The 16,511-nt window shown below is 42.7% G+C and overlaps 2 protein-coding genes across 7 annotated transcripts; one reads left to right on the plus strand and one right to left on the minus strand.

Moving 5' to 3' along the window:
• Window positions 1-1,540: 1,540 nt before the first annotated feature.
• Window positions 1,541-5,557, minus strand: LOC143326768 (U8 snoRNA-decapping enzyme). 5 transcript variants are annotated; one of them, XM_076740626.1, is made up of 6 exons: window positions 5,410-5,557; window positions 4,947-5,158; window positions 4,290-4,421; window positions 3,959-3,999; window positions 2,183-2,420; window positions 1,541-2,012 (listed from the first exon to the last, which is right to left on the minus strand). In XM_076740626.1, exons 3-6 carry the CDS (start codon window positions 4,419-4,421, stop codon window positions 1,767-1,769), a joined length of 657 nt encoding a protein of 218 aa, XP_076596741.1. In that variant the 5' UTR covers window positions 4,947-5,158; window positions 5,410-5,557; the 3' UTR covers window positions 1,541-1,766. The 5 variants fall into 5 exon arrangements, with proteins under 5 accessions (XP_076596741.1, XP_076596744.1, XP_076596743.1 ...); XM_076740629.1 differs by having other exon boundaries at window positions 5,106-5,158; window positions 5,410-5,522; XM_076740628.1 differs by having other exon boundaries at window positions 4,951-5,158; window positions 5,410-5,497.
• gss (glutathione synthetase) lies at window positions 5,498-16,502 on the plus strand. Of its 2 annotated transcripts, none has more exons than XM_076740622.1 (13): window positions 5,498-5,937; window positions 6,480-6,621; window positions 7,646-7,791; window positions 7,947-8,022; window positions 9,494-9,633; window positions 10,009-10,125; window positions 11,036-11,116; window positions 11,349-11,426; window positions 11,579-11,648; window positions 13,004-13,198; window positions 13,438-13,519; window positions 13,647-13,836; window positions 16,179-16,502. In XM_076740622.1, the coding sequence occupies exons 2-13, from the start codon at window positions 6,490-6,492 to the stop codon at window positions 16,300-16,302; spliced, it is 1,431 nt and encodes a 476-aa protein (XP_076596737.1). In that variant the 5' UTR covers window positions 5,498-5,937; window positions 6,480-6,489; the 3' UTR covers window positions 16,303-16,502. The 2 variants fall into 2 exon arrangements, with proteins under 2 accessions (XP_076596737.1, XP_076596738.1); XM_076740623.1 differs by having other exon boundaries at window positions 5,498-5,734.
• The last annotated feature ends 9 nt before the right edge of the window (window positions 16,503-16,511 follow it).

Below are 16,511 nucleotides of genomic sequence, written 5' to 3' on the forward strand. Positions count from 1 at the left end.
GCAGTGTGAAAGCCACAACCCAAGCCACGCCTCCCGCTCTCTCCTCTCCTCTGGGCGGCTATAAATACCGCTGCTGCTATGAATATACCGTCTTCCTCCCTCAGCATCCCTCTCTCCTGCTCTCTGCCTCCCTCCCTCCCTCCCTCCATCCATCCATCCCTCGCCTGCACTGCCCTCCCTCGCTCCATCCCTTTCTATCTCGAAACGTTTTTCTGATGACCTTGTATTATTCGCCCTTACAGCACCGTCACATGACAGCATCCTTTCTCTTTGCACACTCTCGTGCAGGATGCAGCCGTTTCCACGCATGCAGACAGACACACACGCGTGCTTCAAGAAGGAATGTCCTCAAGCAGCTGCATGTACGCACACACACAGAAAAAGCCACAGACTTGCATACACACATCCACAGACAAGTGTGTTTTATGCAAACCGTCTCCTTTGCTTCCTGTCTGTTGTGCCGGATGTGGTGCGTTTTTCCTCTTGACAGCTGAGAAAAACGCTCTGATTGAGACACATATCGACAGCAGATCACACTGTGCTTCACAAATGAAATGACCTGCATCAGTAATTCTGCGAACACCTGCCTGATCCTGTATGCAGTTATGATTAATGAATGTGACAGTCCCTTTAAAATGCAGTGACTCCACAACAAATCTATTGTTTTTATATATGACGAGTGGGTTTCTCTCAGCATCTTTCATCCCTTAACTCCATCTTTGAAGCACACTCTGTATCCACTATCAAACACTGAAGCTGATTGATCACACTGATCGCAGGTTAGTAAACCTGCTGCATGATTAATCAATCAAAAATAAACTCCGTCTTTTGTTGCATTCGCTCTGTATTTCGGCACCGTACACATATCCATAGTACTATATCTAACATGTCAGGGTAGGTTCACATTGTACACTTACAGTAGGTATCAACATTAGGCAGCATCATGTCTCTGCTCCTGCTCCCTGCCAGCAATATTGTCTGGGAATGAGGTTACCAACATCTGGTGCAGGCGCGTTATGCGCACCGAGGGTACACTTAAACAGAATCAAATCTTCGCCTGTAGGCTTTATAGTATGTCACGGACGTAATTAATCCTTGGATTGCACCAGCAGCGCCGCGCAATAACTTCCTAAATGAAACCACTAAAAATGTGAGCAGCACAGAGACAGACAAAGAATTCCACCTCATTGAAAGGAGGCATTTTTCTGCCCCTTTGATTGTGGCAGTTGTAGAATACAAGATGCCAATGCATTACCATGTAAGGTAGCACAGCCCTGTGCTTTTCCTGCTCACTTTTTATGAACAGTCTACATCTTTTTGTCTGTTGTTTTAGAGGCACTCTCACTAGCTTGCGAAATACTCAGATGTGCCAAAATTCCTGATGGAATCATTAAAATGCCATCTTCACAACATTAAGATACAAAAAGCTTTAAAGAGGGAGTGTTAATTAATGTAATAATTGCTTTCACACATCATATAATTAGTTTTCCATTTTTTCTCTTTGAAATCAACATCAGGAGGAGAAAAAGTTGGACTATGATGACAGTGTAAATGACTTTATTTCCATTAATGGTAAAGCAGTTGATAGTGTCTTCCCCAAACTGTTTGATGCACAGCAGTCAATTATGAGTCAGCGGCTCAGAATCTGAATGTGATGTGTTTATGATTAAGTGTGTCAGTGAAGGACTGTGTTGAACATTGCTCTTGGCCAAACTGCATCTGTGTGCCTGCTTGAGAGCATGTGCTGATGATGGTGCAGGTGTGTTTCAAAACCGTTTCCTCCTCGCCTCTGTCAGCGAAAGGGCCGCTTTCAGGTCCACTGCGGTGTGTGTGTGTATCTCCAGAGACTGTGTGAGGGCTTTGTGCAACTCCTCAAGGGTGATCAGGTTGAAGCGCAGCAGCGAGTCGACCAGCTGGGAGCGAGCGTTGCCGATGAAAGAGTGCGACAGGAAGGATGCAAGGCCCCCCCCTCCTTTCATGGTGTAGAGTGGGATTCTGACCATTCCCAGAACCTGAAGAGAGAGAGAGCGAACGAGAGGGAGAGAGAGAGAGAGAGAGAGAGAGAGAGAGAGAGAGAGAGAGAGAGAGAGAACAGGTGATGAGGAACAGAGCATGAGATCAGGTAAGTGGCTGCAATCAGTCACTCTAGATGGAATAGGACAAGCACACACACAGACGTTACCTCCTGTCCATGATCGGTTGCAGTGGATGCAGCTGCTTTCTCCACCTCCCTAATCTGCTCCTCCTCCATCTTCTTCACGTAGAAGTGAGTGATAAGATGGGAAGAGGAGGGGGAGGAAGCAGGGGCACGGCAGGAGTCCACATGATCGTCTACCGATATCGGAAGAGCCACCCCCAGCTCCTCCGACAATTCCCTGCTCAGCCCCGCCTCCAGGGTCTCCTCAGATGGGTTAACAAGACTGAAGTGTGAGAGGTGGGGTCAAAGGTCAGGGTTGGATATTAAAGCAGATAAACAGTGCCAACCACATCGCTCTCACGAGACTCCTGAGTGCAGAATAAATCAAGCCGATTGAAAAGCTCATTGGATTTTAAAGCCCAAAACTAGTTAGCACCGAGCTGCTCCTGTCCCAGGTCACAAGAGTGTCACAAGTCTTCTTGACAGCCGTGTCAACTTAAAGACAGCAACTCAGAAAACACAAAAACTATCTGATGAAGTCATATTAGAAATGATGCATGCACTGAAAATATACTACTATAAGCACAATGATGCTTTGAGCTAAATGCTTACATCAGTGCTAACATGCTGATGTTTAACAGGTATAATGTTTACCATGTTCCCCATCTTAATTCAGACTGTGTACATGCTAACATTTGCCCTGATTAGCACTGAACACAAAATACGACTGAGGCTGTTGAGCTCATTAATCTATCATGTATTAAGTCATAAACCAAAGACTGGACATAATCAAATTTTGACTTGATGATGGCGTTAGATGAGAGACAAAGAAACATTGTCTGAATCAAATTTCCTCATAATCCATCAAATAGTTGTTTGGGATATTTAACTTAATATGGCAAACTTTTGTGGCCATCCATCTGGTAGATGGGAGATGTTCCACTTCCAGGTACTTTGACGTGCTGGTGGCACTAGATGAAAAGTCAAAGGATCACCAGAGTGATTAGGATTCACGCTCTGGGCACCATAGAGAGAGCCAATGCTGCAAGCATGGCTGAAAAGTCAGTCTGTAGTACACAATAAAAAATTCTGGACTTTTCAGTATGTTGATAATACTTTACTATGATGCATTGCACAAAGTAGATGTGAGAGCTGATCGCAGCAGGTGAAATGGTGGTAAAACAGTTTTGCAAATACCCCAGAAAACAAGAAATAACTATGAAATCTTACACACCATGCTGAAAGTGACATCGCAATGTTGCAGTTGCTGATATTTTGTATACTTAGTGCAAACACAGTATACTAACACCCTATGGAATATACTGTATACATTTAGTATGTAGTACTGAATTGGGACACTGCTGCTTTTGACGATTGTTCCCGTTTGCTAATGCAATTTTTCTTCCTTTTGCATATGTCATCATGATTTTTCAGACTTTTCTTCTTGTTACATAATTTCACTGTGTTGGCGAATGATGCAGCAGAAATTCTGGCAGTGACTACTGTAAGTCACAGACACAAAGGCACAAGTGATTCATATTAAGTTGAATACTAACCAAGCAGTATGTGTCTGGTCATTTGAAATAGTTGTTTTACAGCAAGATAAAGTGCTTTACAAAAGAACCTGTCGTGCATATTTCCGCATGTCTCACTGTTCGTCAGCATCCCAGTGAAAATGTGTGGATAATTGTTCGGTGTCATAAAGGATTACATTGTTTGACAGGGCGGATCCATGAAGAAAAACAGAGACTTACAAAACTAAGCTAAACGTACCTGTGCATAAAAGAGGATAACACAAAAGCAGCACCAGGAAAGACTCACCCGCCAGGGAAACCCAGCAGACCGTCAAAGCGCATCTGCATCTGTGGGAAGTGACAGAGGCTGTTATGCACTCACACACTGATGCATCCACACAGACAGACAGACAGACAGACAGAGGTAGAGGTCCATAGACACAAACAGGACTGTGGTTTTATGCAAACAGGCAGAAACACTGAAAGCAAAGGTCTACATCACTTCTGCATGCAAGGACTCAATCATTTCCATTCATGACCCACTCCTACCACACACACACACACACACACACACACACACACACACACACACACACACACACACACACACGTGCACACACTCAAACACTAACACTCACCAGTATGATGTGTCTGATGGGAATTCTTCCGAACAGCTGAGTTTTTGTGTCAGAGTAGAGCATCACATGACATGCATGCCTGCAGCCTGAGCACGCCAAGGCCTCCGCCCTCGACAGCTGTCCACTCGCCATCTACAAATATACACACAAACACAGAGCAAAATCACACATTGGCAGTTCAGAGCTTAATGATCACCCTGCATGGCTTCCACCTTGTCATGAGCTGCCAGTGTGATCATCACCCACCTACACTTGCTCTTTTTGCTAATTTCTCTCCCTCCCTCTTATATTTGAGTTAGCAGACTTGACTGAAACCTTTTGGTTAGCTTAAAGGCCTGTGGGTTTGAATGCAGAATAGCTTATGGAAGGCTATTCAGAACCAGGAAACTGAAAGGAAGCCCTTTGAGACTTGTATCTGAAACGTTTTAGCTCCATCTGCTGGTGTGGAGGCTGACAACAGGAGCCAGCCCTGCCCTGCACTGATCTTTTCATGAGGATTTATGAAGCCTATTGCACATATCTTTTACAATAATTCACAAATTTCATGCTGCATACTATTTGTTTTAATTCTTATGTGGTTGGTATATTTTTCTTTCTTATTCTAATGTTGACTCTATTATAACTCTACACTACCAGTATTATAATTAGTGTAATTACCCACAGTTGTGGAGTGTGTCAGTGGTGGACAGCAGCCTGAGTACAGGGAACAGGTGGACTGCTTTGTGGCATGGTACCACCTTCTCCTAAATGTGACCAAGACAAAGGTGAGGGTCGTGGACTTCAGGAGGACCAGGGGTCCTGGCAGTGGAGAGCTACCTGGGAGTTCACCGTGACAACAGACCGGACTGGAGGTGTAACACTGAGGCTGTCTACAGGAAGAGACAGAGTACATTACATCTTACATACCCTAGGATAGCTTAGTGTAAATTATGCGTGTTATCTATCTACTGATCTATTTTTATCTGTCTATCTATTTCTCAATCTAAACCTCTATCTCTATCTATCCATACAACAGTACCATACGATACGATACGACCTTTCAAATATGACCCACACACATCATCCGCCATAAAACTGCTGCATCATCCTTCAGTCAGCATTTTTGAGTCCAACAACTCACTCGGCGCTTGTTCAGAGTGCGGAGCCGTACAGCAGGTCAGGACCCGGCTCCACCGCTGTAACCTGCTGGATAACAGGTGAAACAAACTCCTGAAACTACCACGAGCTCGGTAAACGAGGACACCACGGAGTTTAAGGTTTGATTACGTAGTGAGCACTGATTGGCTGAACAAAGCAAGTGGCTCTGTGTCTAGCCAATAGCATCTCTCGACCTGTGCCTGGGGTACGTAGAGTCTGAACAGATCCGGCTTTCATTCACGGCGGCTGACTGATTTTCACAACATCTTTTGTCTCGCGTTACAAAGGACAGAAGAACGCTTCAAAAGGTAATATTATCCGGTTAATGTCGGCGTTCTCATTGTGCTCGTGAAACCGTTCGAGGAGGACGCCAAACACTGAGGAAACGTGCTAGCCTGGAGGTGGATAGCTATCGCCCCTGTGAACGTTAACTAGCCACGACCACCAGCCGCTGGCTGCTCGCCAGCTGCTCGCCGGCACCTTCACAGCCAGTCAGCGTCAGGAAAACCAAGTGAGAAGTGCTGCTTTCATAATATATTCGCAGGAGTTACACCAGGGGCAGCCTTTTAATGTGATTTTGTTCACTTACTGACGTCCTCTTCCCTGTAACGTTAGTTCTGTCCAGCCTGTTATATATACATTTTTCATGTATGCATGTTTTTATGGCTTTTTCGGTCTTTGTGTGAAGCATTTTGGTAAACTCCAGCGCTGAATGAGTGCAACCTGGTGTTAACAACAGCAATAGTAAGCGTTACGATGATGATGATCATTATCATTTTTCCTTTCTTACTAGTGTTTTAGTAATAGTAGTAGCCCCTTTGTTTTGTGCAGTATGCGGGTTAACGTACTGACTGATTCTGTAATCAAATACAAAAAGTGTATTAAAAAAAATGTCGATGTCTCCAGTGTTTCAAATATGGATTAATTGCAACAGTAATGGAAATACGTGACTTTTCCTTTTTCCATTATGGGACTTGATGTCAAGGTGTGTCCCCCTCCCCAGTGCTCTTGCACTGTTTGACTTGCAGCTTTTGACTGCTCTTCATGTCTCAGGTGAATCAGGATGGCCCAGGGCGTCCCAGACGAGGTGATGATGAATACTGCACTGATCAAAGAATTGGCAGACGTGGCAAAAGATGCAGCGCTTCTTCAGGGCGTCTTAATGAGGATCCAAGAGACTCCCAACTCATCGGAGGTGAGAAGTGAAAACAGGCATTAAGTTAGACTGTGGTAGGATTATACAGAACATGATTTGACAGCAGCATGAGTGATTCATCATCCAAAAATCAAAGATTAAAGGAACAAGAGCAGGAACCACAAAATGAGAATTTTACAGATGCAGTGGGTACGCAGATGAGTGACAGATGTAGACTGATGACCACAAGTGAATATAATGTTCTAAATCAACCTTTAAAGTCGTATATATTCAGTCATAATCCAAACGTGTGTGTTACAGTACGAGTAAATACAAGTACCTGGAAGTCAAGAAAGCTCTAAAAGGTACTTAACTGCCGCAGACAGAGAAACATTGGTTAGCTTTGGACTTGATGGCCTTGCCAACCCATTGGCTGAGTCACTGTTATGTAACAGTCACAATGCCACAATCTTAATTGTTTGGACCTTGTGACATTGCCGTAGCACTTCTGTTTCACTCGTAGCTACACAGTACAAGTGTGAGTTGAATGCTGTCAGATTAACATAAAGGCTGCCGGATTAGAAAGTTCAGAACAGAGAGAGATTAAAAATATGCATCTGGCTGTACCTTGAGAGCACTGTAATGGAGCAGCAACTCGAGCAGCGTGTCTTACTGTGTGCACAAAGAGATTAAAAACTGTTTAACAAACCAGCAGACACAGTGAATGTGCCGCTCTGAAGATGCTGCAGCGACTCTTCTGGTATCAGATCAGTCATTAAAAACATTTGCTCCCTTATGGTGTGGGAGAAAAAGAAACGCCTCAGTGATTATCAGACCTCTTTATTCGTTCAATTGAATCAATATCCAGTAAAACGCTTCACAGAAAGAGTGTGAGCAAATAGTAATGAAAGAAGTCTCAACTTAACATCTTCTTATTCAGTTTTAATGCAAATGATTATGAGCATGCATGTGTGCTTTGACAAATTGAGCCACACCCTGTAAGAAAACACACTTTCATGCTTTTGGAGGCTTTTGACTCCTCACATTCCACGTCTCATGCTTGTGTTCACTGATTTCTTTTCAGGTGGTGACCTACGCTCCATTCACACTCTTTCCCACACCTGTGCCTAAGGCTGTGTTCCTCCAAGCTCTGGCCGTGCAAACGCATTACAACACACTTGTGGACATGATCAGTCAGGACCCGGACTTCCTGCAAGAGGCTCTAGCTAGGTAGCATGAGAGCCTCCAATAATTCTGACCGTTTCTGTAGCAGCACATCAGATCTGGATCAAACTTCTCCTAAAGATCACTTCATAGTTAGATTCTCTGAGTGAATCTTTGGCAACTGATGTACTATTTTAATGGAGTCACTTCTTTGATTATAGCACCATTGCTGTGGATGATTTCACTGCAAGGTTGTTCAGGATCCACCAACAAATCCTCAAAGAAGGAAGGTCTCAGGTATGTGACTTTGGGATTGTGCAAACTGGCTGCTGTTAGTCTGTTAAATTATTGACCCTTGTTCATACTGTGGTGTTTTTTTTTGTTTTTTTTTTCGGTGATGGTATTATGTCACAGTATCACAGAATTGAAAGAGATCTTCCACCTCCTTTTTTTTTTGCAATCTGCATGTGTTGATTGGCTCCAAATAGGAATGAAGAAGAGGTACAGGCCTACATGTGCTTTGGAAGGAGCAGCCGGCCTCATAATGTCGGCTAATTAGTAAATGAAATGTGATTCTTGTCAGAGTTTAGGCATCTTAACAGCATTTGTTTGGCAGAAAACCCAAAGTATATGATATAAGTACAACAGTCAGCGTACCACGGGGCATGTCTGTCAAGTACATTTACATACAGCAGCAACAGCCACACATGCTGACACAGCACGCAGCAGAGGAGCTTTCCTGTACCCACAAAATGAGCTGTGCTTGTGTTGCAATATGAAGTGTGGAGTTTATACTAGCTCTGGCAATGTGAAACTACACAAAAAGCAATGTGGGAAAACCAGTTTCCTACATCCAACATACTAGTCTGGTTAAGTAATTGGCTTCAAATGAAGCTTAACATTCACACTGTACTAAATATGTCCACATTGCTCCAGCATGTGGGTCTGCAATAGAAGCTACTCGCGATGTTAGCTGCAGAATGTGCTAAAGCCAAATTCAACAGGCTAACCAGCAAAATAACATAGCAACATAAAAATGGCAAAACTTACAGGTTCGAAGTTTGAAATCTGTATTGATCTGTTCTTGAGCTTCAGTTTTGAAGTGAGTCCTGCTTTGTATTGGCCCTCAAAGCAGTCTGAAGTAGAATGATCCGTGTGTGAGGGAGTGGATGAAAACTTTTGTGTTGGCTCTTGCAGCAACAACAGAGAAATTGGTGTGCATTGCTGTTGTAGCAAGGACAATAGTAGTTAGTGGATGTAATCAATTAATCTGCACATTATTTTTAGATTAATTGACTTGAGTGTTTGGTCTATAAAATGTCAGAAAATTATAAAGAAAATGTCATTTACAATTTCCTAAAGCTGAAAGCGGTACCTTCCTATACCTTGTAATGATAATAATAATGATAATAATAATTAATAGCTTGCTTTGTTTAACAAACAGTCCAAAACCCCCAAATTTTACTGTGAATCGCATAAGACAAAGAGAACCAGCACATCCTTATACATGAAGAGCTTGAACGAGGGAAAGTTTTGTATTTATGCTTTAATGTTAATGTAAATGATTAATGGACTGTGAAAGTTGCTCCCAGTTCATCTGTCCAATGACTGGTCCATCAATTGGTGAATTATTTCAGCTCGACACAACATCATGGACCAAAGGGCTGGAGTTTGGGGCCTGCACAGAGCAGTCTGTGCTGAATGTTCAGCCACATGCCTTCATCATTACCTTTTAGAATAAGTGGTCTTATTCTTTCCCTCTTTCCAGTCTATTGTGTTGGGTCTCAATCGGTCCGACTACATGCTGGACCAGAGAGATGATCGATCATCGTCTCTGAAGCAGATAGAAATCAACACCTTTGCTGCCAGTTTTGGAGGTCTCTCCTCACGTACGCCAGACGTACACCGGTAAGTCAGTCCTTAACATATCACCCATAGACTGTGGCTGGTAAGGTTGGTGGTGAAACTAAAATTAATTATAGCAATTTTATAGCAGGTGATGAAAAAAATCTGTCACTTTTTGGTGATCAGCATTTTTCACGCTAAATGGGTCATCTAAGTCAGTAAGGTTTGGTCCACTGTCAGTCATTCCATACACTCTGATTGGTCCTTTAGGCGGCTACAGCTCCTGTATTAAAAACCATCCCTCTTGCCAATGGTGTGTTGTTGCCTGAAGCAAGATGAAAGAATAACTGATGGTGAAATAAAGTGCATCCAGAAAGTAATAATATATCATTCGCTGTGATTAATTCTGCCATAAGTATTCTTCATCTTACCCGACAGACACATCCTGAAGGTGGCTGGCAGTCTGGAGGAGAGCCAGCGCATCCTAGACAACAACCCTGCAGCTGGTCTGGCCAGGGCCGTTGCCAAAGCCTGGGAGCTCTATGGATCAGAGAAGTAGGAATGAAATGCATCCACTGAATTCAGCCTTATTAAACTACATGTCATTGCCCAGATGTCTTTATTTACTCACTTTTCCATCTACTTTCATAAAATCAAGTGCTAGATACACTTTCTATGAAGACCACATAGTGTGTTATGAAGTCATTCTTAGTGAATTATAATGCATTCGTAAGGATTTCTGATGCACTATGTCAGCTGTCATGAATCATTATAGACTTTACTGAGAATGAATTGTAACTCCAAGTGTCTTACAGATGCTGACATTTCCAACACATCAGTTTCAAACTATTTATTTAGTGAGTATTACCTGTAAAGTTGCTTTGGTTTTATACCCGTTTAAAAAAAGCTTCATTGTTGGTGGTCAGTAAAGTGTGATGCACTTTCATGCATTTAAAGAAATCTGTGCTGCATAAGTGACTAATACGTAAGATGCAGAAATGCAGAGAATTACCAGTAAAACACATGCAAATGCAAGGAAAATCAGTAAACATTTGTCTGCTTTTGGAATTGAACCTTCAGGTATGAAACCAGTATGATATATTCAAAGTAGATGGACCAATGTGTACTTTCCTTTACTCGACACACACACTGATAACTTATGATACTGCATGGACTACTGTGGTATTATAGCATACTATAATACGGATTTCTGACGTGTGCATTGGTGTGTATCATTAATCATAATGTATTATAAGCCCCATCAGTCAACCTCCAGTTCATATCTATTCAAGAGCATCCTTAAAACACTTGAAGTTATAATTCATCATAAGTCACATCTATGATGTTGCGTAACTGTTGTGAGTGTAGTCATGAAGCATTACGAATGTATTATTATTATTATTGCAAATGAATGTTTAAAGGTGGCAGTGAGAGTGTTTTACAGCAGCAATCTTTGTCATTTCAGAGCAATCGTCATGTTCTTGGTGGAAGAGAGCCAAAGGAACATCTTTGATCAGCGATACATTGAGAGCGAATTGTGGAAGAGGTATGTGTGAGCACCAAGGAGCTGTTAACAAGGAAACAAGCCACTCCCCAATAGCTTTATCCAGCATTATATTTGTTAGGAACATAGTGCCTAATTTTAATGGAAAACATATCCAAATGTGTAACTTTGACTCTGTGCTGCTGTCTCTCATGGACACTCTGGTAGTTTGTGTTACAAGTGGTGTGACAGTGCAGCTTTTTGTAACCAGCACACTGTTGTCGATGTGTTTCAGAAACATTCCCACCAAAAGAAAGCGCTTTGACGATGTTAGTAAGACAGGATACCTCGATCAGGACAAGCGGCTGTTTGTGTAAGTCTGTGTCTGTCAGTTAAATCTGAATGAATGAACTGTATAAAGGTGATTATCCGAACATTAAAATGATGTGTATACAGTACATAGGTCTAAATATGATTATTGACTAATTATGTATTTACTCTCCATATATGTTACTCTCGTTTCAGTGATGCCCAAGAGGTTGCAGTGGTGTACTTCAGGAATGGCTACATGCCCCAGAACTACACTTCTGAGCAGGTCTTCACTTAAATCTTTTTTCCAAGTTGTAGTCGTTTCAGTTACTGGCTGTGTGAAGAGCAGTCAAGATGGAAAATGATGTTTTGTGAGGACACCACCACCTGGAATGGCCATCTACACATCTCACATACTGTGAGACACTGAGAATAACAATCTGAGCCTGTCGGTGGCAAAAACAAACACGTTTAGTGGATGTCCATTGATGGTGCACAAACTGCCAATAGGCTTGCATTACAGCCTGTTTCATGGCTGTTGGCTGCAGCGCTCTCGTTCAATACAGAAAAAAAATCCAAAAAGTTTGTCTTTATTAGTCACTTGGACACAAAAAACATGGGAAAATAGACCCCATCATCAGCTAATATGTGACCAGACTTCCTCCCATTTGTCCGGGACATTGAAGTCTTCCAGGACACGTGGACCGACACCAGCTGGCAACTCTACGCACTACTTCACTTTGATTGATTGAAAATGAAATGTAGGTCAAGCTGAAAAAGAGCGTATTCAACAACATAATACAAGACACATATATGTAGTATTTATTACATTTCTTCTTTATTTTGTAATGTGTAGGTAGGCAGATCTTTTAAAAGACTTGTTTATGTTGAAATAATATACAAGCAGTATGTCTCTCATATTCTCATATTGGTTTTCCCTTTTATGCACAAATGCTCAAAAACAGATATTTGAATGGTTCAAACCTATATGTTTTTTTTTTAGAAAACATATAGGTGTTAGCCGGTTAGCTACTGCGTGTTGAACAGACCTTAAAAGCGTGTTTTTAGCAGCTTTCCAAATCATTGGTGTGAACGCTCCCTGACAGTGTGAGTGCGGTCGGTGCTCTAGTTCAGTCTTCTGTCACTGTTGCCAGCTCCGGGCAGCGTGTTCCCTGCCCCCTGTCATAGAAAAACAGACTTCTTTCTGCTTGGCCATCCATTGTGCTCTCTGTTATGTCAGGAATGTTGACCAAGAGAGAGCTGCCATCAAATACACCGAATGGGCATTCAGTCAGAAAACAGCCCTGCGCTGAAACAGAGGTGGTTACAGTCATGTAGTTTTGGGGACAGGTGAGACAAAATATGATCCAGGAAGTCCAGTTTGAGAATCCTATCAGACGCCGAAACACTGGACGGCACTTTATGATATTACAATGAAGGATTTTACTTGACGTGTGTGATAATATGGAATACTTGTGGCAGTGACTGATCTGTTAACCAGTAAGAATGGACTCAAAGATTTGATTCCAAAAGGGATCAGATGGCATTTTAATGTTGTAATGTGATGATGGTCAGTGTACTAAATGTGTCAGCGTTCTTGCAAGAAGAAGAGAAACACATTTGAGTTTTTTTGAATTGCAGACTTGGGATGCTCGTCTTCTGATGGAGCGCTCACTGGCTGTGAAATGTCCAGATATCAGCACTCACCTTGCTGGAACCAAGAAGGTCCAGCAGGTACTCGCCAGACCTGGAGTCCTGGAGAAGTTCTTTCCCGACCAGCCCCAAGTAGTGGAGCAGATCAGAGCAACGTTCGCTGGCCTCTACACCCTAGACATGGTGAGAAAGTAACACATGCCTGAGGTTACTGTGAAAGTTACTGTTAAAAGTGGTCGTACAACTCGAAAGTATTTGCTGCTGGTGCTTCAGTTCACTCATGTTCAGGGATCAGGCTCTATGAAGTGTATGGGTTTGCACTGATAATGTATCCAGAAAATGTACAAATGGTTGCAATCTAATGATCTAATGGCAGGTTTTCTTTCCCTGTTTTGTTTTTGTGTTGTTGTTGTTGTCTTAAGGGACCAGAGGGTGACAAAACAGTAGCAATGGCTTTGGCAGCACCAGAGGGGTTTGTCCTGAAGCCTCAGCGAGAGGGAGGAGGTATGATGAGAGAAACATCTGCCGCATGGTCAGCGTTTCTTAAACGCAAGAGAGTTTAAAATGCCAGTGGCTCCATGGTCATGTACTCCAAGTACTGCGAACAGCATTGAAAGTTTTGTTTTTCTAGGTAACAACATATATGGATCGGAGATCTGCCAGGTCCTGCAGGAAGTGAAGGGGAGTGCAGAGAGGATGGCTTATATTCTCATGGATAAAATCCGACCCGTCCCCGTACAGAACTACCTGCTGAGACGAGATGCTCCCCTCCAAATCAGCAACTGTCTCAGTGAACTGGGAGTGTTTGGAGTGTATGTCAGGTATGTAATCGCTACCACGTTTTCAGTATTTCATTTACATTGTGTTGTGGCAAGATGGCGTCTTACCGTTTTATGTACTTTAAGGGCTGGTTCATTCATTTGAGCTTTAACTGCTTCTGCATATCTCAGAACTGCCCTCGAGCAGATAGAGCCGTATAATTCAAAGTTTATTAAAGGATACGAGTAGAACTATGAAGTTTATCTTGGCTTTACATATATTCACTGCCAGTAAGTCCAGAGAGGGTTCATGGTCTTGGTAATCCTTCATCCTCTCCCTCTCTACAGCATTAACTTCTCAGCTCAGTGTAAGAAATAAGAGACAAAACCCTGCACAGAGGCACATCCCAAAGTTCAGCCGAGTCTAATGTAATGCTCCAGTTATCTGGTCATTTAACTCAAGATGGTGCTTCACAAAGGAAACAGTCTTTTTGGTGAAAAATGTCCTCTTTGTGGGGCTGCTGTAGACTGTGTTCCCAGAGCCAGCACACTAGGAAGGCAGTCTCTATGCTTCAAAAACAAACACATATTAGCTATCAAGACATTTCATCTTTAAAGCTGCACTAATCTATGTTTTTTTGATCAATGGATCAAATTAGCATTTCTGACATGAGACAGGGCGCTTAATAGTGACGAACCCTCATTGTTTAGCAGTCCGCTCTGCGACACTCGTCACAGTGTTCTCAGCTGCACCATGCAGCTGTTTTCAGTGAAAAAGCTCTGAAAACCAACTGTACACTCACTGCTGAGCGTCAAACAGCAGACAAACGCAGCGACTAGCCGGTGAACAAAGGAGGTTTAGCAATTAGCAGCTAAAAAGCCAGATATTTCCTTCAACAGCTGGTCCAGAGACCAAAAGTGTTTTCATGCAGTGCTTAGAGAAGCAGCTTAGAGACCTGACCTAAAGAGAGTGAACATGGAACTTACATTCGTCAGGTTGGCTGAAACAACTCCAAATGAACGATAACGTTGGGTCTAGCTCGGGTCAGGACACAAGTCAGAGGGAATGTCATCCTAAGTTAAAGGGACAGTTCACCTCAAAGTCAGACATTATTACCTGTGGTGTTATTTATCCTTGCATATCCTTATCATTGCATGTATCTGCCAAGGTTTCATAAAATCAACACACAGCAACAAAAAACGGCAATAATTTGATAACAAATAATCTCTCTTCTGCGGAGAAAGGCAGTTCTTCAGTGACATTTAGCAGAATGCTGACAGATTGGGGAGGTTATTGACACTCATCTGGACATTGCCATTAAATGCAATGCAATTGTTGAAGTAGTACTCCACGATGTTAGCAGCCCTGAGATGTGCTTGTGCCAGATATTGATACCTTTTCAGTTTAAGGTTTGGTAGCTCTGCAAATGTAAGTCAAACCCAGTAACTGCACACTGTGCTGCTGCATCGGCCTTTCACAAGCCAGCAGGAATACTTTCACTTTCCATTAATGACCTATTAAAAGCTTATTTAGTCAATGCAGAACAAATGTAGGCTGCACACTGTATAAACACCTCAGTCAGATGATGACTGGATTGATTGTGATATCGCAGAATCCTCTCGTCGCACAGAGCACGGCTCTCTTCTGATGGAGATAAGTGATAAACCAGAGAATTGAGGAGTTTAGAAAGTTTCTGCATCACATCTGCACTTCTGTCCTTACTCACCAGCTCTCTCTCTCTCCCCAAAAGCATTATTCAAGTAATATTGTGCCAAACCTCTGTAGTTTAGAGCAAACTCTAGCTGCCAGATCCATTTTATAATCAAGAGCTATAACCAAATCACATCCTGCTTCACAAATTGCCCTCAGGTGTCAGTGCACAGCGATTGTCTGTGTCCCAGTAAGGAAGAAAAACAGTTTTATCTGTAAGGTTAAACTTCTTTATCAGTTGATGGTTTTCATAATATCTGGTTTTAGGAGAAGCAGTAATTGTGGGTTTAAGTGGTACTCTAAGTTTTGTGCTGGTGCACGTGACTTCCAGTAGGGAGCAGCAGTGCTGCTCGTGGAAAGTGTTAGTACAGCATCCTGTGCGTTCATAGACTCTAATGAAGTGACTGGTGAAGATCTCTGGCCCACACATAATCAGCACTATAAACACATCAAGTAACTTGCATGTTGAGCACTTTATTGCTCAAGCAGTAATTTTATACTTTGACTTGAGGAAGCTTTTATGGCCCTAATTGTACTTTTACTTGAGTAAAGTTTGTCAGTACTCCAGCCAACAATGCACCATGCAACTTTGAGTTACAAGTCTACACTCTCCTGATTGATGTCACATTATCTTAATTAAAGTATTTCAACATTTACTGCTCTTATCTGCCATTTTGTCTTCGTTTCCTTACAGGCAAGGTAAAGACATGGTGATGAACGACTGTGTGGGTCATCTGCTGAGGACCAAGAGCTCGGAACACTCAGACGGAGGCGTGGCGGCAGGAGTGGCTGTGCTGGATAATCCTCTGCTCGTCTGACAATTTCTACTCCTACCTGCTGGGCTTTCAACAAAGCAGGTTGCAAATGGACAACAGTGGAATCAAGGTTGCACTTTTCAATCACGCTGTCACTGTTTGCTCGGCATGGCGATGATGCTGAACGTGCGTGTGTCCCACGTGTAGCCGAGTCCAGACGATGACAGAAACAGTAGCAGTTCAGGATTCCTCCTGCTTTTAGAGGTGATGCA

Source organism: Chaetodon auriga, chromosome 10, assembly GCF_051107435.1.
Source record: "Chaetodon auriga isolate fChaAug3 chromosome 10, fChaAug3.hap1, whole genome shotgun sequence".
Classification (NCBI taxonomy): Eukaryota; Metazoa; Chordata; class Actinopteri; order Chaetodontiformes; family Chaetodontidae; genus Chaetodon; species Chaetodon auriga.